The 20,317-nt window shown below is 33.1% G+C and overlaps 2 protein-coding genes across 3 annotated transcripts; both read right to left on the bottom strand.

The window, feature by feature from the left end:
• Positions 1-6,753: 6,753 nt before the first annotated feature.
• LOC112289942 (ubiquitin-ribosomal protein eS31 fusion protein) lies at positions 6,754-7,542 on the bottom strand. The gene is made up of 2 exons (XM_024535702.3): positions 7,464-7,542; positions 6,754-7,314 (listed from the first exon to the last, which is right to left on the bottom strand). Exons 1-2 carry the CDS (start codon positions 7,483-7,485, stop codon positions 6,869-6,871), a joined length of 468 nt encoding a protein of 155 aa, XP_024391470.2. The 5' UTR covers positions 7,486-7,542; the 3' UTR covers positions 6,754-6,868.
• Positions 7,543-8,775: 1,233 nt separating this feature from the next.
• On the bottom strand, positions 8,776-11,450 carry LOC112289228 (peroxidase 63). Of its 2 annotated transcripts, none has more exons than XM_024534269.3 (4): positions 11,200-11,450; positions 10,453-11,012; positions 10,154-10,319; positions 8,776-9,997 (listed from the first exon to the last, which is right to left on the bottom strand). In XM_024534269.3, the coding sequence occupies exons 2-4, from the start codon at positions 10,963-10,965 to the stop codon at positions 9,489-9,491; spliced, it is 1,188 nt and encodes a 395-aa protein (XP_024390037.1). In that variant the 5' UTR covers positions 10,966-11,012; positions 11,200-11,450; the 3' UTR covers positions 8,776-9,488. The 2 variants fall into 2 exon arrangements, with proteins under 2 accessions (XP_024390037.1, XP_024390038.1); XM_024534270.3 differs by having other exon boundaries at positions 10,453-10,937; positions 11,200-11,405.
• Between the last annotated feature and the right edge of the window lie 8,867 nt (positions 11,451-20,317).

Genomic DNA, 20,317 nt, shown 5'->3' on the forward strand with positions numbered 1-20,317 from the left:
CTCAAGTCTTCTCTTCTATTTTTTTTGAGCGATATTAAATATCTTCTCTTTGCTAAGTGTTATCATGGCAGAACTTCCTGAAATAAAGAGTGCAATGGCTCAAATGCAAGAGCAATTGATGGAATTAATGCTTGCGATGCATCAACTCAATTTACCACCACATGGAGCAACAAGATTGGTAGGAAGTGAAGATATAGAAATGATTGGAGCTGCTTCAACATTTGTACCAAATCATATCCCTTCTCTTATGGTGGAATGCCCTTCCAATGTTAGAGAACTAAGAATTACCCTATTCAAGAAGTTTGATGGCACCAGATAAAAGTTTAGAGGATTTATCAATCAAGTATAACTTGTGATTGAAGTTCAACCCCAAAGCTATCCAACTCTAGGATCATAAGTTAGATTCATTGATACGCTTCTTTCAAGTTCAGTATTATCATGGTTTTTATCTTTTCTTGAACGACAAGATCCAATATTGAATAATCTAGAGACTTTTTTGGTGGAGTTTTGATCCATGTATGGAGAACATGATGCAATTCATGTTGCAACCAATAAGATCCGTATTTTACGACAAGGCAATTGATCAATAACATTGTATGCTTCTTAATTTTGACAACTTGCAACTGATATCAAGTGGGATGATGCTGCACTTATTAGCCAATTTCTCTACGAATTACAATGAGGTAAAAAAATTAATGCTCAACTTACCTGATCTTCAAACATTGAGTTAAGCAATTGACTTTGCTGTGAAGTGCGACAATCACCTTTTTGAATTCCGATCTGACAATTGTAGAAGTGGACCTGAACGCTGTTATAATTCAATAGCAACACCAACATCTCTTCAACACATACATTCGGAAGTAGAGGATATGCTAATTGATGCACTATGTTTCAAATCTCTTACTAAGTAAGAAAAGACTGGTCGTCATCACGAAGGATTGTGCTTACATTGTGGAGAACCTAAGCACACTGCTCAACATTATCCAAAGAAGCGATGCAACCATAAAATGAGGAGTATATTGAAGAGAATTTGGCCAAGAATTTCATACGCCATTCCAAATCTCTAGCAAGAGGTCTAATTTTATTTATGAAGAAAAAAGATGGATCATTGCAGATGTATGTTGATTATCAAGGACTCAACAAAATTATTATCAAAAATAGGTATCCACTATTTTTGATATCTGGACTTCTTGATTAGTTGAATCAAGCTAAGAACTATACAAAAATAGATTTACGAGGAGCATACAATTTGGTACACATCAAAGAAAGAGATAAATGGAAGATTGCATTTTGAACAAGATATGGACATTTTGAATACAACGTCATGCCTTTTGGACTTACAAATGCACCAACAACATTCCAACATCTACTTAATGATGTTTTTTGGGAGTTTTTAGATGATTTTATTGTCAATTACCTAAATGACATCTTAATCTCTTCTAAGACCAGAAAAAAATATGAATTACATGCTTGTCATGTATTACAAAAACTAAGAGATGCAAGACTCTATGCCAAGATAGAAAAGTGTATATTTCACACTACTCAAGTCGACTTCTTAAGATACATCATTTCAAATGATGGACTTATGATGGATCCTAAAAAAGTTCAAACTATTATAGATTGGAAGATCTCAAAAATGGTAAGAGATGTCCAATGTTTTTTGGGATTTGCCAACTACTATCGGATCTTCATCAAAAAATTCTCTCAAGTTGCAGCTCCACTTACACGTTTGACTTACAAAGACAAACTTCGATGGAATCAAGAAGCAGAAGTAGCATTTGAAGCTATGAAGACAGCCTTTGTTTCTGCACCAATCTTATATCGCGTTGATTTTTTTAAGCCATTTTTAATAGAAACAAACGCATCAAACTTTGCTTTGGGTGTCATATTGTCACAAATGGAAATAGATAATAAATTTCATCCAATAGCTTTTCATTCCAAAAAAATTTCAGCAGCCGAGATCAACTACGAGATCCACGACAAAGAACTTCTTGCAATCATGGATTCATTTCAAGAATGGCACCATAATCTAGAAGGTACTTTTAGTCCAATCACACTATATACGGATCACAAGAACCTTGAATATTTTATGTTAGCACGTGTTTTAAATCATCGCCAAGCTCGTTGGAGTATGTCTTTGTCAAGATTCGAATTCAAGTTCACTTATCGACTAAAAAAACAACAAGGTTTGTCAGATGCACTCTCTAGACAATCTTACCTTGCACCAAAGGAAAGAGATGCTACTTTTTATCAACAACGAATAATTCTCTTGAAGCTAGAGCATCTTTATCTTTGAGCAATGAAATCAACACTATCTGTTGATTCAACTTTCATTAAGCAAGTTCAGTCAAGTATGTCTTCTGATCCTCTTATTCGTGATATCAAGGAAAATCCTTCAAAGTCTCATGATACTTCCAAGTTTGAATTCAAGAAGAATCTACTATATTTTGAAGGACGCCTATATGTTCTAGAAGATGAAGCTCGATTAGGTGTTCTTCAAGCTTGTCATGACTTTTCAGCAACATGACATTTTAGATACAAAACAAATTTGGAACCAATATCCAAGGACTTTTGGTGGCCACAAATGTGAAAAACAGTCAAAGATTTTGTAAAATATTGTGATATTTGCTCAAGATCTAAAACTCCTTGTCATCGAACTTATGGACCTCTTCAGCCATTACCCATTTCAAAACAACCATGGTCTTCTATTTCTATGGATTTCATCATGGATCTTCCAATCTCATGTTCTTATGACTCTATATTCGTGATAATGGATCGTTTTACCAAGATGGCACATTTTGTACCATGTACAAAATCTATCATAGGTGAAGAAACAGCTAAGGTCTTTCTTGACAATATCTATCGCTATCATGGATTATCCAAAGATATTATATCAAATAGGAGAACTCAATTTGTATCAAGATTTTCACAGATTCTTTTCATGATTCTAAAAGTGGATATAAAATTATCTTCAAAATTCTATCCTCAAACTGATGGACAAAGAGAGCGTGTTAATCAAGTTTTGGAGCAGTATTTAAGATGTACCATTAACTACCAACAAGATGATTGGACAATTTTTTTGTCATTGGCAAAATTTACTTACAATAATAGGATACATTCTTCTACAAAACAAACACCTTTCTTTATCAATAATGGTTATCATCCAAGACTTGATATTTTTTACTTTTCAAAAGTTAATAATCCTGCTACAAAAGATTTGGTAATTCATTTGTCAGAGCTACATGCAACGATAAAGGCGTAGTTAAAAGAATCTCAAGAACAACAAAAGGTCAATGCAAATGTCTATCGAAAGGAACAACTACCATTTCACATGGGTGATAAGGTATGGTTACTTTGTCGTAATATCAAGACCACTCGTCCTTGTGACAAATTGGACTATAGAAGGCTTGAACCATTTTCTATTTCTGCACAAATCAATCCAGTTGCATATCGTTTACATCTACCAGAGTCAATGAAAATCCATCCAGTATTCCACGTGTCTCTTCTTCAATCATACAAGACAGTGGACATACCAAGAAGAAGACAAGTTCTACCTCCTCCTATAGAAGTGGACAATAATGAAGAGTTTGAAGTGGAAGAAGTTTTAGATTCAAGGCGGCGCCAAAATAAATTAGAATATCTTATCTATTAGTGTGGATATGATATTAGTGAACACACATGGGAGCCAATAAAAAATCTTATAAATGCAGCAAAGGCGATGGAGGCTTTTCATCAACGACATCCATCAAAATCAAGATAAAAACCTTCTTTATAAAAGAAACAAGATCTAGGCAAGATAACATTCTACTTTCAATCCTTGTTTGTAACTTCTTTGTAGTTGTGATGCTTACAAGATGGAGAACCAACAACCAGTGGATTTGACTCAAGAGCCTGTGTTTGTTGACTTGCAGAATGAGATATTACCATTGTCACAACTTCAAGACGATGTAATCGAGATGAAGATCTTCAAGAACGACATGTTCTTCCTCGAATAGATGGTGAGATACAACGCGTTTGATATCACGACCTTAGAAGGGACTCCCGATGTTTGGTGATTTTACTAGAGGTAGGAACAACTCCTGATGGTGTTCTAAATGTTTTATTCGAAGGAAGTTATGAAGGCCTCAACAATGATCAAATAATCGGGTGGTCTTCCTGCCCTAGTATAGGATACTACCGATAGTTGAGAGGCCCTATCAATCATCTTCGAAGAGAACAAAGATCAGAGTGTTTGGCGAATATAATTCGTCACATCATAGATTTCATCAACATATGATTACCGCTCCTTGTGGAACTCGCCCTTAGAAGGGAAGATAATGTTATGAACATATGCATGTAAGCCAGTAATTATATTTATAAATAGGTAGAAGTAAGTAAAAGTACATAAAAATAAGTTAATTCTATAATATCTTCTATGGAAGCTTTCTAAAAGCTTCATAGACACTTCTTTGACTTTATAGGTGTCTTTTATTGACTTTTTGGGATTAAAAACGTGGTGAACAAGTTGGCCATGTGCCACACATGTTGTTAGCTTGAAGACCAAGCTAACTATATGGCCCACACATAGAAAAACTTGCCTTGTAAGTCAAGGCAAGTGTCCTACAAAGTCAACACATATTAGAGGTCCTATAGAACGTCACCACATAGCCCCTAGTAAGATAGTATATATAGAGACAAGAGTGAAGCCTTCTTCACTCTTATCAACTCCTTTCTTGCTTCCAATTTAGTTTCAAGGGTCTCTAGTTTTTCTAACTTTTAGGAATAGTCATTCCAGTTTCTTTCTTAATATACATATTAAGTTATTTCTATTTTATCATCTTTCTTTGAGAGAAGTCTCACTTGTTTATTTTTCTTTATCATGTTCTTGTCCTTAACAATTATTTACACCTATTGGAGTCAATAAAAATCCATCTAGTATTCCATGTATCTCTTCTTGAACCATACAAGATAGTGGACATACCAAGAAGAAGACAAATTCTACCTCCTCCTATAGAAGTGGACATAATAAAGAGTTTGAAGTATGATAAGTCTTAGATTCAAGGCAACGCCAAGATAAAGGATCTTTAAAGTAAATTTAAAATATAATAAATTTTAATTCCTACAATATTTTAAAGAAGTTGTTAAAGCCACACCTTACATTACCATCTCACAATCAATTTTGTCCATCTCCATCTTTGTCCCTTGTTCCATATCCTCTATCTCTCATTTCCAATCCATATGCCTTATTTCCTATCTCCATCCATTGTTTCCTATCTTCCAAAATTAATCATCACATGATTTGGAAGGTGTGGCTTTTACAACTCCCTATTTTAGATGATAGTTAACATGAATACAATGTTGGTTGGATAAAAGCTAAAATTTATCTAAAACAAAAACTTACAAAGAATAATAATTAAAATAATTTGAAATACATCATTTCAATAAAAATATTTATAATATTAAATTAGTATTTTTAATACAAAAGATCATTTTTAATCATAATAAAAATATATAAACAAAACTTCCTTGTACACTTGACAAATTATTCATTCATTACTTGCCATTAAGTAAGATAACTGTGATTAATCAACCATAATCATATAATCAATTGTTGCAAATCATGGAAAACAATTTGATGAATGGATAGCAAATCACTTAAAGAATTCATCTTTTGAAGCTTGCAAGATTATGTCTAACACCTCACATTTAGAACTCAGCAACTCATATATCGTCATCAACCGTGAGAACAACGTAGCATACAAAGACCGATCCTCAACTTTGTGCTATTAAATATAGTAATTTATTAGTTCACCGACTTTCAGATCTAGTCAAGCTACTTCAACAGTACGGAATGTTACGGAATTCCAAGTTCAAAGACATCATGGGTACAGCCCCATCCTGTGAGTCTGAATTTACTTTAATAATTCCTGAAGAAAAACGTATGGAATGCTAAGAATTTAAGCTTTAAGATCCAGCGAGTTATCAGAAAATCTTTAGAAGAAATTCAGAAAACCAAATGGAACGGTAGTTTGGACAGAATACCACTGTGAGTAGATGTAATGAGCGGCGTAGAGTTCCGCATTTACTTTCCCTAAACAACATGATCGTTTGTTTCCAAACAAACACAACTTATGATGTAGCATTGTTTGAAGAGGGCTACAGCGCACAATTACATTCCGATCACATTCAATCTGATACGTCATCAAAAACATGTTCCTTCACATACTATTCGATTGTAATGTACAGGCACTCAAAGACAGGCTGCACGCGAATTAGTTAAAATGAAACATCTCAATCTATTACGGTTCACTGCTTAACAATGCAAAACCGCATTCAGCCTACTTGGATACATCCATCGCAATTCAGAAGCGAAACCCATCATCTAAGCTCAACACGTCTCAAACGTCATCGGATAGTTGATCGCTCAAGCAGACGATATTTCCAAATTTTCCAAGTAGAGTGGGTTGTGGCTACTGTGAACAGTGCAGATTCACATGGCTGTCAGTGTTAGGAGAGCTCTAAGTGGAGTAACTTCGATGTCAAAAATAACCGGTTAAAGTTGATGATCGTTAAACTATTTTAACAGATGCATACGTTGGCAATTCGGAACAATCGAGAAAAGCGGAACCCTACGCAGCCAAGAACCGATAGATGTACATCTGAAAAGGAACGACTACAATCGTAGTCAAGTGTGTACACTATCTAAAACGATTCATACACTCACATTTCAGAACATTTCCATCATTACCACTGAAGGTTTAACAAGCGTTGGGGTGCCCTCAAATGACAGAATCAAACTTCATTCCAAACGGTCTAAACACTCACAACGCACGTTAAGGAAATAGTGCCTCTGATTAGCATCTACATATGATGTATCCACCAGGCCCACTTAAGCCTCGGCCTTCTGGTACACGTAGGTCAGACCACACTTCCCACAGTAGTGTCGGTCGAAATGGTTCGCCATGAACGTACCCGCCCCGCAATCAGGGTTAGGGCACTCCTTCCGCAGCCGCTGCACCTTACCGGAGTCATCCACTTTGTAAAACTGCAACACAGCGAGCTTCACTTTCTTCTTCTTGTGTTTCAGTTTCTTCGGCTTCGTGTAGGTTTTTTTCTTCCTCTTCTTCGCTCCACCTCGCAGGCGAAGCACCAGGTGCAGGGTCGACTCCTTCTGGATGTTGTAGTCAGCCAGGGTACGTCCATCCTCGAGCTGCTTTCCGGCGAAGATCAACCGCTGCTGGTCGGGGGGAATTCCCTCCTTGTCCTGGATTTTCGTCTTCACATTGTCGATGGTATCAGAAGACTCCACCTCGAGGGTGATAGTCTTGCCCGTCACTGAATAAATCACAGAAACACGAGCGCTCGCATCAGCGCCGCAATCTCAACCATATACACGGATGTCAGAGTTCACTCAAGAAACAAAACAAATAAAATACAACGCAGTAGCCAAGTTGATCAAAATAATCGACAAACAATCAACTCACGGGTCTTCACGAAGATCTGCATGGCTGCAGATCGGCACGCCCCGCTCCGCTGTGGCGTCAAGGAACGTAGTTCGGAAACCAAAGGAAAAAGGACCCCCTTAGGGTTTGTGCCAAGCATTATAGCCCGATTAGGTTTCCATCCCATTTGGGTTCCGTATCATCCATCTACGTTATCTTTTCGTTCATCCAAACCGGACGCACCTGTTTTACTCATGTTTCAGTGTGATCTTTATTATTCAGTGTGAATAGGGAAGAATATATACGAGAAAATGTTAAATATAGATAAGACTATGGAGTAAAAATAACATTTTATTTCTTACTAATACATGAAAAAAATTATGACACTATCTTTTAACGATTTTTATTTATTTTAGTGTTCAAAAGTCTATAATGTATGTGATATTGACTTTAATTTCTTCTCTTCATATGCTACAATTGTATTATACTAGTTTATGTTCATCGTTTAGAATATGATACTGCTAACGTTGTTTAAGTAAACACATGTAAATTGGTATCAATATCAAGTAGTGGCTACTTGGGTTTTAGGCATCATCAGTTGTATTTATTGAAAACGTTTATATATATATATATATATATATATATAGAATGATTTAAAAATCATATTTAGTTTATGTTCGGGGTGCAAAGCATCGGTACCTAATATTCTGTGCTCTTGAAATCTGTTTAAAATGAACAAATTACACAAAATTCTCGTTACAAAATGACGATGAATAATTGATAATTTCTGTACTAAGTTGCAGTTTAGATTTGTAGTTAATTGTCGTGCATTTAGGGGGGAAATAATTGATAATCGACTAAAATTGAAGTATAATATAATTAAATGTACCACAAAGGCCTGAAATTCACTTAGCCGCAAGTTGGTGCTTGAACTTTAATGCAGCATGATATAGAACGCATGAACAAAAGCCTCAATTAAAAATGTGCAGTAAATTAAAGATGTTACAAAATATAAACACTTTTTCAAGGAATGTTAAGTAGACCCAAGATTTTATCAAATAGACCTACCCATGATGAAACACATGGTGGTAATCATGATGAATGTGATTGTTTTTCATTGGTTTCAGATCTAACAATGGAGAAATGAATATAGTGGTAATTTATTTTATTTTATGATGGGTAGTATGGGTGGGTCAATTTAGTAAAAGCCTGGGTGTATTTAACAATCCCCTTTACTTAAAAATAGCAAATAAAAAATAGAAAAAAAACAAAAACTGGAATCAAGAGTACGAAGAAATTCAACCAATAACAATTCGTAAAGTAAAGTGAGGGAGCAATCAAAACACTCTTGCAATCTTCAGAAATAGGTTAAAAATTAAGAAATATAATAAAAAACAAATCTCAATTTAGAAACTATTTTTGGGGTGTTGACACAAAATGCTAAACCCTCAACAATCACGAGGACAACCATTCGTCATCTACATCCAATTGCCGACCATAAAATACAACATTCATCCACATCCGTTCATCGAATTGAGGATGTGCGGCAGATGTGCATCTCCCTGATGGACGGTGCCGATTAGCCGTAGCGAACAGAACGATGCAAGTGGGCCGACGCCGAAGGGGGGTTTGAAATCCGCGACGAGAAGAAAATATCGGTACGGCGACGAGAATTCTGCTCCATTGAGCTGAGACTGTTTGTAGCAATGGGATTTCGTCACAATGGGGGGAGGGGGGGGCACCACAGACAGGACTGTGAGGAGGAGGAAGGGGTTCCGAATGCTGCTGGGGTGCAGTCCTTGAGAATGCTCATTACGATACTGTGAATCAAAGGCAACACACGGACACTCTCATGCGAGAAAAGAGATGATCCGATCGGTTACTGGGATCAAAAGAGTGCGACAAATCTACAATCACTTGTGCTCTAGAAAACCGTGTGTTATATTACAAGTGGGGAGAAGAAATAATGTCTGGATGTCTTACAATACTCGATCCCGGCAACTTGTGACTTGATTGACCCAAGTGATTGAGTGGGTGAGTAGGTGGGTGGGTGGATCGGTGCATCGATCACGTACCGTCGCACTTCTGGTCGACCTGGGGTGCAGGCTTACATATAGTGGGAGAGATGGGACTAAACTCGGTGTTGCTGTTAGGGCTTTTGACTACGTCAACGCTGTTGCGGACATAGCACTTCTTCCGAACTTGGCCCTGTGTGCCTGTCAGAATGCCAATCTTGCTCATCTTTCTCATTGACGCTGCGAAAGCGGTGAAGAACGCATTCTGATCACTAGCGTAAAGTTGCACGAGCGGTGCGGTACGATTGTCGAGTGTCAAATCATTGTCCGATGTCAAGACGCCACGACCATCGACTAAGGTCTGAAAGTAGCCGTTGTCAAAAATGGTGGAGGTGTTCGAATCAAGCGTCACTTTGCGGTCCAACCCCAAATTTTTTCCCTCTGCGCAATACGATTGCAAAGCTAGGCCGTAATCAGAGTCTCTGAAGCTGTTGCTTCCTGGGGATATGAATCTTTCTTGAATGAATTCTGAACAGCGGGCCTGGCCGAGGGTGTGGGCTCCTGTGAAGAGTTAAAGCGTCGCACAAGTTACGATTGGCACATTAAAAAAAAGTAAAAACAAAAACAAAAACAAAAGAAAGAAAGAGAAAAAAATCACTGAGTGTGTAAGATGTGAAGTAATGACAGATTTCGATAGGGCTAGTATTGAGAGTGAACCTGATAAAGCAACCAAATCGACTTCATCCAATCCGGCCATCTGGAAACTTTCAATGAGCCCTTGCACGCGAAGAAACCCCCCTGGCATATAGGTCGCCGCAGCGGCCGCGAAGGATTCCAGACCATCTCGTCGGCCGTACGCCAAATCAATGTGAGGCCCTCCCGACTGTTCCAGGACAATCCAGAGATGAAGACCATCAATGCACGGTAAGCGTTTCAAGATATGCAACTACGGAAAGAAAATAAAAATTGGACCCAGACCCAACTGCGCACTGGCCACATAGAGGAGTGAAGAATACCTGTTCTACACATTCCACAGCTGCGGCAGCCAAAATATCAGCACATGACACTACACCAGGACACGCAACCTCCAAGGCGGTCTTGATGTCGTCGACAACATTAAACTTGTTTAGGGAAAAACTTTTGGTTTGATCCTTCTCTGCTAAATTGAGGAGAGTCGAGTTGATAAGAACAGATGCGTCACATCCCATTACGAAGCAGTCGTGGAAGAACAAACGAAGCAAAAATGCCGGAGTGAGTGAATCCAATACTGTGGCTTTAGCCACTTCTTTCTTTACAATATTCTGAAAACTGGGACATGCATTTTCTGGAAGCCCGGCCGTGTAGAAATCGTAATTCAACATTGTCCAGTTGGAAGGGTCTGGTCCAGTAGGACGCGCGGGTAGAGGTGCCGGAGCTGCTGCTTGAAGCAAGCTACGCCTCCCGGCAAATGGACACCAAGCGCTTGCGACTTGGAGAGTTGCCAACGCCATCAGGCCATATACTACACCAATGACTCCGAGATTCTTCATTGCGATTAGAAAACTGCGATCTAGTGTGACCTTCACGTCACGGATGTCTGCTAGATCGAAATCGAAACAACTAGGTCAAAAGAGGCGGGTTTTGTGCCTCTGCAACATGTAAGACTGACCACCTGTGTTTGACTTCGCACAAGCTCCAAGAAGAGAGGCTGATTCATTCACCCATTGCATCTATGAACCTTGAGTTAGAATAGCTTCAGAAGTTAGTGCAAAAAAATACCATACCTAGAATTCACGGTGCAAATCGGGGTCGATTCAAACGCAGTCTTCGATCAGACGAATCAAATGCTCGCCGAGATTGGCTAGTTTCTGGTGGAGGATGCGTAGTGCAAGCACTGTTCAAGATGCAGCTTCCAAGTTTCTTGATTGCACAAAACACACGTCTAGGTTTTACAAAACCAAAACTAGTACACCAAGCACGGTGCAAGAGTGACTGTAATACAAACAGCCCGGGATCCAGACGACACATTTGGGTCGGCATGTCAGATAAAAAAGATCTCACTTTGAATACAATATTATAAAATAAGTCGGTTAACCTTCAACTCTCCTGAACTCGACGAATGACAGAAAGCGCGGGGATCTTGCTTAAGCTAAGTTCCCGGAAATTGAGAATCACTCCGCTACAGTACAACTCGCTGCCGAGAAATGACGTTGCGTAAACAACTCCGTATTAAAATTTACGCCGCCTTACAACCTTAGAAAATTCTAAAACGTGTATAATATGTAGAATATGTGATTGCTTGGATGTTGATCGCCTTTCCTTTGGAAGTGTAAACCATGATCAAGGACAAATGACACAAAGAAATTATAGATGGGTGAGAATATTGGAACGACAATTGTGTAAATACAAATTTATTTGCTTGCCAACTTTTTGTTTTTTTTTTTTTTTCAGCTTCTTTTTTAATTCATGCCGAGTTTAATCTTTCGCCAGAACTTTCTGTTCTATCATTCGATACTGTGCATTGTTTTCTTTTGCTTGATAGGAAAATATTCACAACTCAGATTATGCGCCAGCCTGTCCAGAGGGCTATCCCATTTCTGAGTTTTACGATACCAAAGGGTAAATAAATTTTGAAAATTTTCTTTTACTGCTATATATATATATATGTATATATATATATATATATATATATGAATAATAATCTGAAGCAAGTGTTTTGACTACGTCGTGTTATTGAGATACTCACCTAAAATCAAATCGGCTTGCAGAGTAACAGATAGAGGTTTTCTGAGCCAATCAAAAGCCCCCCAAAATAGTATCACGTTTGGGCGGGCTCGCAGAATTTCACCTTCTCCAGGTTGTGTTGTTTTGAAGGTATCAGGTTTCTTCGAATTGTCTCAGTAGGCTGATGGTCATTTAGGTTCGTTGAGCTGCAATCTGGATTCATGCTATCACACCTGCGAATCTCGCAGCAGGTCCTGGAATCCTTTTCATTGTCATGATGCCCACGCTCCTTCTTGAACGAGTGATCTTGAGTGATGTCGACATTCAGTTACCTCCTGCAGAACTCCTCTAACTGGTTTACCTTTCCCCTACAGATCCGATTGAGTTCAAAAGTGTAGTTTCAGAAATCAATCTGAATTTTGTGATTGCGACCAACTAAACTCTGAAGGGTTTATCCATGTGTCTGACTTACGTTGTCGTGAATCGGTTGCATGACGACCTAGAACCAGGCTTAATGGGGATCAAGCAGGAGAGTAAATAATTGAGTTTCAATTTAAGGCAGTCTTCCAGCGCTCGTGTCCGACACTTTCTCCTAAGCTACCGTGCCGCCCTCACATCCAGTTCCGGCTCATTGGCGTGGGTCCCGCTAGGTGACAGTGGCACAGGATGGGACGCAGTCCTCGTCCGGATCCACAGCCGAATCTTTAGATGCGAAGTGCAACTTGGATACAAATCCACAACGCAAAAAACCATTTTTTCTTTTTTTACTGAGATTCTACGTGCTGGGAAGCGGCTGACGACGGCTACCGTGGAACTTTCCTTAAATGGGTTAGGAAAAGGATTTCCAGAAACTAGTGTTCATGCCATGCCTAATCCTAATTTCCAACATGTACAACCTATATTTGGTTCTACTACCACGAAGATTTGAATTCTTAGCCTTGTGGTTTTAATATGTTTTTATCAATCAATGGCACCAACCTTTCAAATTAATATTTGATCTTTTTAAATTTTACAAATATTTTACATAAAATTGAATTTTTTTTTATCATGCATTAACTAAAAATTATATATTGCCTTAAATATTAGCTTAAAATAACAAGCAACAATGGCTTGTAAAAAATCCAAGTAGATGGTTGTAGATGAAATCTTGTCATGATGTATTTATTTATAGTATCATTCTGGAGGATGTCTTGTTGAAAATTTTACAATATTGGTAACTTAATATAAGGTTAGTTTTGATAATAAATTATTTATAAATTATTAGTAAGTGAATTGGTTGAATTTGAAGGCATCTTAAGATGTTAAACACAAATTCATTATTAGAATATATAAAAGTTATGTAGAGAAATCAACACATCATAGAATAATGGTTAAAATTTATAAATTAAAATTTTATCTTATATTAGAATCTAAAGATAGGCGGAAAAAATATTAAGTTAAAAAATCCTATTATAGATTAATAATAATAAAATTATTAAATTATTAATTTTAATTGGATAAAATATTATTTAAATATAAAATATAATCCTAAAATTTATCCTACAATAAAAATAGGATTACAAAAGTATTTGCAATATTTAGATATTAAAATTTTAAAATAAAATTCTAGCATGACTTAGTAGTAAAAAATATGAAAGAAATAATAATAATTTTATTTAAACAATAATGATAATAATAATAAATTAAGCCACTCACAATTTTTACTTAAGTAAAAATTGTAGAAGTTATGTTTCCAAAATCTTTATTGATAAAATAGACGTTAATTATTTAAAATCAAAGATTAAAAAATGACATGAAATATCTATTATTTTATTTTAGTAATATCATATAAATATGATTTAAGAATCTTATGAATAGTAACCATCTTCTATTAATTGATGCATTCAAAGAATTATGTATCATTATAACATTGTTCTCAACTCAAATATAAGAATAATAAAATATATTAAAAGATGTTATAATAAAAAAAAATGATATATGACTTGGACATGCATGATTAAGCACCGAAAAAATAAAAAAATAATATTGGAACATATACCATTTCATCAATAAAATAATTCTATTTAGAATCAAATGATGTATTTTAATATTTAAGAAAATAAAATTTATGTAATCTTAAAACTTTGAAAAAAAATAAATGATAGATAAAACCTCTTATAAAAGCTGTTAAAAAAAAAAAAAAAAAAAAAAAAAAAAAATCCTTCATTGATCATGGACATACACATTTATTCCAATATTTACCTATATGATTAAATAGAACTAGGTAAAAATACATTTATTTCATAATATATTCTAAAAAACTTCTTAGAAGCTTCATAGATGCTACTTTGATTTTACATGTATTTGTAATTGATTGATAGGTTGAAAACTTGGTTAAGAAGATAATCATGTACCAATCATGTTAGTAGCTTGCAAAACAAGCTAACTATGTAGCGCACATATAGAAAACTTGTCTTACAAGTTAAGATATGTGTCTTGCAAATTCAATACATTTTGGAGGTCCTATAAAATATCACCACATAGCTCTTAAATACATAGTATATATGAAGGGAAGAGTGAAGTCTTTTTCACTCTTGTTGAAATGGAATTAGACTATCTCAAAAATTTAAGATCCTTCTAATCCACAGCAACATGAATTCCATTGCAATGTATGTCATAGTAGACAAAAAAAAAAAAAAAAATCAAAAAACAAAAAACAAAAAATAAAAAAAAAAATTGAATAGGAAAATCAAACTTTACTAAGAAAAAAGGTCTGAATGCATACCTAACCAAATATCCAAATGATCTTGACATGTCCTATTTAAACTTTGCCCAATCATCTTGGAAATTTCTAAAATATTTTTAATGATAGATTCTACCTAAATAACCACCTTAAGCTCTTTCTTGAATATTCTATGGTAGATCCTATATAGTCCACTGATCTAGCCTTAATTCTAGAAACTTTTATAAACTTCTCAAACATGACTCCAACTATCTATCCTTATGTATCAACAGTACAAATTTCTTATTTATATCCTATTATACTTTTCAATATCTTTGAAAACCTTAATCTTATTTTTAGATACTACTCTCAACAAAAGAAAGAATAGATTTGCAACTATTACAGATCTTCATGAGTTTGTTAACACCTTAAGAATAAAAATCTCACATATTTTTTATGAGAATCATTGAGGTATTATTCTTACACATATGGAAGAAGTCTAGAGTCTATGCTAAAAAATTGTGCAGTTTAAGAAAGTAAGTAGACTAGTCTCACAACTAAGTTCAAGAAGTCTTACTTCTACAAACACAAAGAAGGTAAGGATTAGTATGCTTGAGAAGTTTGATGGAACAAGATTAAAATTTTGAAGATTATTACAACAAGTTAAGCTCTATTTAAGGTTGCATCTTTTCCAATACCTTGATGGATTTTCTCAAATAGGATTCATAGGCATACTTCTATCAAGAAATATTCTCTCTTAGTTTGCATCTATAATAAATAGAAGATTCATGATTATTCTATAATTTGAATTCATTCTTGAAAGTATTTATAGGTACATTTGAAAAAAATGATAAAAAAAGAATAATAGAGACTAAGCTTGTATTGCTATGTCAAGGATCACATTCAATTATCACATTTGCTGCTAAATTCAAAATCTTACTTGCAACATCGAATAGAATAACAAAGTCTTTATTAATTCGTTTTGATATAGATTAAAAGATAATATCAAAGACTTATTATTGACAATATCAAGAGTAGACTCACTAGATTAATTTATTACTAAAGCCAATTTGTCAAAAAATAAATTTCTTCAAGTACAATAGAAATTATGCAATTGATATCTTTTAGAACACTTGATAAAGGTCTTATTTTCTTCTTAGATCCTTCATCTTATTTAAAAATAGAAATTTGTTTAGGATCAAAAAGTCACAAAGTCTTAGCCTTATTAGATTTAGGAGCTTCATTCTATTTTATAAACAAAGACTTTGTCAAAAAATAAGAGATATTGTTAGTCAAGAAAACTAAATTCATACATGTAAAAGTCACATATGGTCATTTGTTGTCTTTTGGAGATATTATCCTTGAGAGTGTTTTTTTAGATGTAATATAAAAGATTATAATAATGTAGTAATATTTAATAAAATAAGACCTCTTTTCAATCTAGTTATTTTAGGATTATCATGGTTAAAAAAATATAACCCTCATATAGATTAGATTTTTTGTAACCTTAACTTTTTTTGTAGTTTAATCTAAAATTTCATTAATCAAGTAGAAATACATAAGCCTAATACATCCAAATTCTTACTAATAGATGCAAAAGCCTTTTCTATTGCGGAAAAATAAAGATCATCTTTTGCTATATATATGCCATGTCTATTTTTGATGGTATAAAGATGTCAAGTAATATTCTTAGCTAATATCAAGATTTTAAAGATGTTTTTGAAAAGAAGAATGTATATTTTTTTTAAAGCACTGACCTTATGATTGTTCAATTCATTTGTAAAATAGAACTCAATTACCATTCAAATCAATTTACAACTTATTACAAAATGATTAATTACAGTAAAGGAGTACATTGACAAGAATTTGGTTGAGAACCTTATATGCCATTCAAAATCTTCAACAAGAGCTCTTATCTTATTTGTGAAGAAAAAAGATGGATCTTTGCGGATGTCCATAGACTATTGAAGATTTAATAAAGTCACCATAAAAAATAGATATCTCCTACTTTTGATTTTAGGACTTCTTGATCAACTCAATCAAGTAAAGATCTATACAGAAATAGATCTTTAAGGAGCATATAACATAATTCATATTAAAAAAATAAGATGAATAGAAGATTACTTTTCAAAGTAGATATGGTTATTTCAAATATAATGTCATGTCTTTTAGACTTACAAATGCACTAATTACTTTTCAATATCTCATGAATGATATTTTTTGAAATTTTTTTATGATTTAGTTATCTATTATTTAGACAATATTTTAATCTATTTTAAGAACATAGAAAAATATAAAATTTATATTCATTGTGTATTACAAAAAATTAGAGATGCAAGATTGTATGCTAAGATGAAAAAGTATGTATTTTATATTACTTAAGGTGACTTCTTACAATACATCATTTTCAATAAAAGATTAATGATGGATTCAAAAAAGATCTAGACTATCATGGATTATAAGATTCAAAAAACAATTAAAAATGTGTAATTTTTTTTGAGATTTTTTTAATTATTACTAGATCTTTAAGAAGAATATTTTTTAAGATGCAACTTCTCTTACACATTTGACATATAAAGATGAACTTGACTAGAGCAAAGAAGTTGAAGCATCTTTTGAAGCTTTAAAGATAGCATTTATTTCTATATCAATTTTGTATCGCATTAATTTTTTCAAGGCATTCTTTATGGAAAAAAATCCATCAAACTTTGCTATAGGTATTGTTTTGCCATAAATGGGAGCAGATGACAAGCTCTATTTAGTAGTTATTTATTCTAAGAAAGTTTTAGTAGTTGAGATTAACTATGAGATCTATAAAAAAAAGCTTCTTACAATCATGGATTTATTTTAAGAATAGCATTATTATTTTGAAGGTGCTTATAGTTTAATCATCATGTATATAAATTACAAGAATCTTGAGTACTTCATATCGACACATGTTTTAAATTGTAGCTAAGTACATTAAACCATGTCTTTATTAAGATTTGATTTTAAGATGACTTATTGATCTGAAAAATAATAAGGTTTGTCACATGTTCTTTTTAAATGTACTTATTTTATATCAAAAGAAGGTGGTACAACTTTTGATTAACAAAGAAAATTTTTCTTGAAGTCAAAGTAATTTCATCTTTGAGTAATAAAATCAACATTGACTATTAATTCGAAATTAAATTAAGAATAATTTTTTTAAGCCTTGTTATACTTTCATGTTCAAGTTTTAAAATAATCTATTTTATTTCAAGAGACAATCATATATTTGAAAAGACAAAGTATAATTATGCATTCTTCAAGTTCATTATGATTTTTTAGTAGCTAAATATTTTGGATACAAAAAGCCTTTGGAACTAGTATCAAGAGATTTTTAGTGGCTTTAAATATAGAAGGCAGTTAAAGACTTTGTATAATCATATAATATTTATTTAAGATCAAAATCTCCTCATTATTGACCTTATAGACTTTTTTAGCCATTATCTATTTGAGAACAACCATGGATTTTTGTCTCTATGGATTTTATTAGGGATCTTATAATCTCAAGTTCGTATGATTCTATATTTGTGATATTAGATCATTTTACCAAGATGGCATATTTTGTACCATATAAAAAATTTATCATAGGTAAAGAAATCACTAAGCATTTTCTTAACAACATCTATCATTATAATAGATTGCCAAGGATATTATATCAGATAAGTGGATTCAGTTTATATCAAGATTTTACAAAATATTTTTTAAGATTTTAAAGATGGATATAAAGCTTCTTTTGGCTTTTCATCTTTAAATTGATGGGCAAATAGAATTGAAGAATCAAGATCTAGAGTGATATTAACATTAAGATGATTAGACAACTCTTTTTCTATTGACAAAGTTTGCATAGAATAATTTGATATATTTTTCTACTCAATAAATATCTTTCTTTGTCAATTATGGTTATCATCTATCACTTGATATTTTTGACTTTTCAAGAATTAATAATCCTATGATGCAAGATTTTATAAATCATTTGTGATAGCTATATATAAGAATGAAGGTGTGGTTAAAGAAAGTTTAAAAACAAGAAAAAGTCAATGCAAATGTCTATCACAAAAACAACCACAATTCATTATAAGTGACAAGCTATGGCTATTATTTTTTATAATATTAAGATTATTCATCATTATAATAAGTTGAACTATTATAGGCTTGGATTTTTTTTTTATTTGTGAAAAAGATAATCTTATTACTTATTGATTATATCTATCACTATTCATGAAAATCCATCTTATATTCCAAGTATCTCTTCTTGAACCATATAAGATAGTGAATATTTTAAAAAATACACAAATAACACCTCTTCTTATAAAAATAGATAATAATCAAGAATTAGAAGTAAAAGAAGTTTTAGATTCAAGACAACTCTAAAATAAGTTAGAATATCTTGTTTATTGGCATAGATATGATATTAATAAACATACATGAGAGCAAACAAAGAATCTTACAAATGTAGCAAAGAGGTTGAAGTTTTTTTTTTTAATGACATCCATCAAAACAAAGATGAAAAATAATAAGATCCATAAAAAATGTTGATCGCTCTTTATAGAATTTATTCTTAAAATGGAAGGTAATGTCCACACATACAAATTTATTTTAATATTTAACTATATGATTATGTAAAAATAAGTAAAAGTACATTTATTTTATAATATCTTTTAGAGAAGCTTCCTAAAAGCTTCATAGATGTTGCTTTGACTTTACATGTGTTTGTAGTTGGTTCATAAGTTAGAAACTTGGTGAACAAATTAGTTACATGCCACACATATTGATAGCTTGTAGAACAAGCTAACTATGTGGCAGACATATAAATAACTTACCTTGCAAGTTAAGATATGTTTCTAGCAAAGTCAACACGTTTTCAAGATCTTATAGAACATATCCATATAGCTCTTAAATAAATAGTATATATAGAGGTAAGAGTGAAGCCTTTTTTACTCTTATTGATATCTTTTTAGTCTTTAGTCTTATTTCAAGTTTTTTTAGTCTTCTTATCTTTGGTACTAGTTATTCTAGTTTAATACTATATCATTTTTGAATCATTTTGTAGTTCTTTTGAATGATACAAGAGTGTATTGAGGATTGCTTTCTTCAAGATTTATAACATTGATAAGATTATAATAAAATAATCTTAAATTTTATTTACAAAAAAATCTTAAAAATAATAATATAAAAAAATCACATATAATTTTTTTGAAACATAATTTTTATTATATAAAACTAATGACATCTTTTATTTGAAGGAAAATATTATAATTAAAAAATAGTTAAAAAAATTTTATAGTAGAATAATTGTATATTTCCTCCTAGATACTCAAATGATGTAACTAATAAGTTTATTCATTAAGATTTATGACATTTCTTTTATTTTTATAGATAATGTTTAGTTTTTTTTATGTTTTTAAATTTATATTTTCTTACAACCAATAAAATTATATTCTTATTTGAAT

The sequence above is a fragment of the Physcomitrium patens genome, chromosome 12 (assembly GCF_059467195.1).
Source record: "Physcomitrium patens ecotype Gransden chromosome 12, ASM5946719v1, whole genome shotgun sequence".
NCBI lineage: Eukaryota > Viridiplantae > Streptophyta > Bryopsida > Funariales > Funariaceae > Physcomitrium > Physcomitrium patens.

What these genes read in the sequence shown, in the direction of transcription:
- LOC112289228 (XM_024534269.3), bottom strand. Translation starts at nt 10,965, where the DNA reads ATGAAGAATCTCGGAGTCATTGGTGTAGTATATGGCCTGATGGCGTTG. An exon ending in CTGTGGAATGTGTAGAACAG is followed by an intron (nt 10,320 to 10,452) that starts GTATTCTTCACT and finishes GTCCTGGAACAG; the next exon opens with TCGGGAGGGCCTCACATTGA. An exon ending in CGATTTGGTTGCTTTATCAG is followed by an intron (nt 9,998 to 10,153) that starts GTTCACTCTCAA and finishes AACTCTTCACAG; the next exon opens with GAGCCCACACCCTCGGCCAG.
- LOC112289942 (XM_024535702.3), bottom strand. Translation starts at nt 7,485, where the DNA reads ATGCAGATCTTCGTGAAGACCC. An exon ending in GCAGATCTTCGTGAAGACCC is followed by an intron (nt 7,315 to 7,463) that starts GTGAGTTGATTG and finishes TGATTTATTCAG; the next exon opens with TGACGGGCAAGACTATCACC.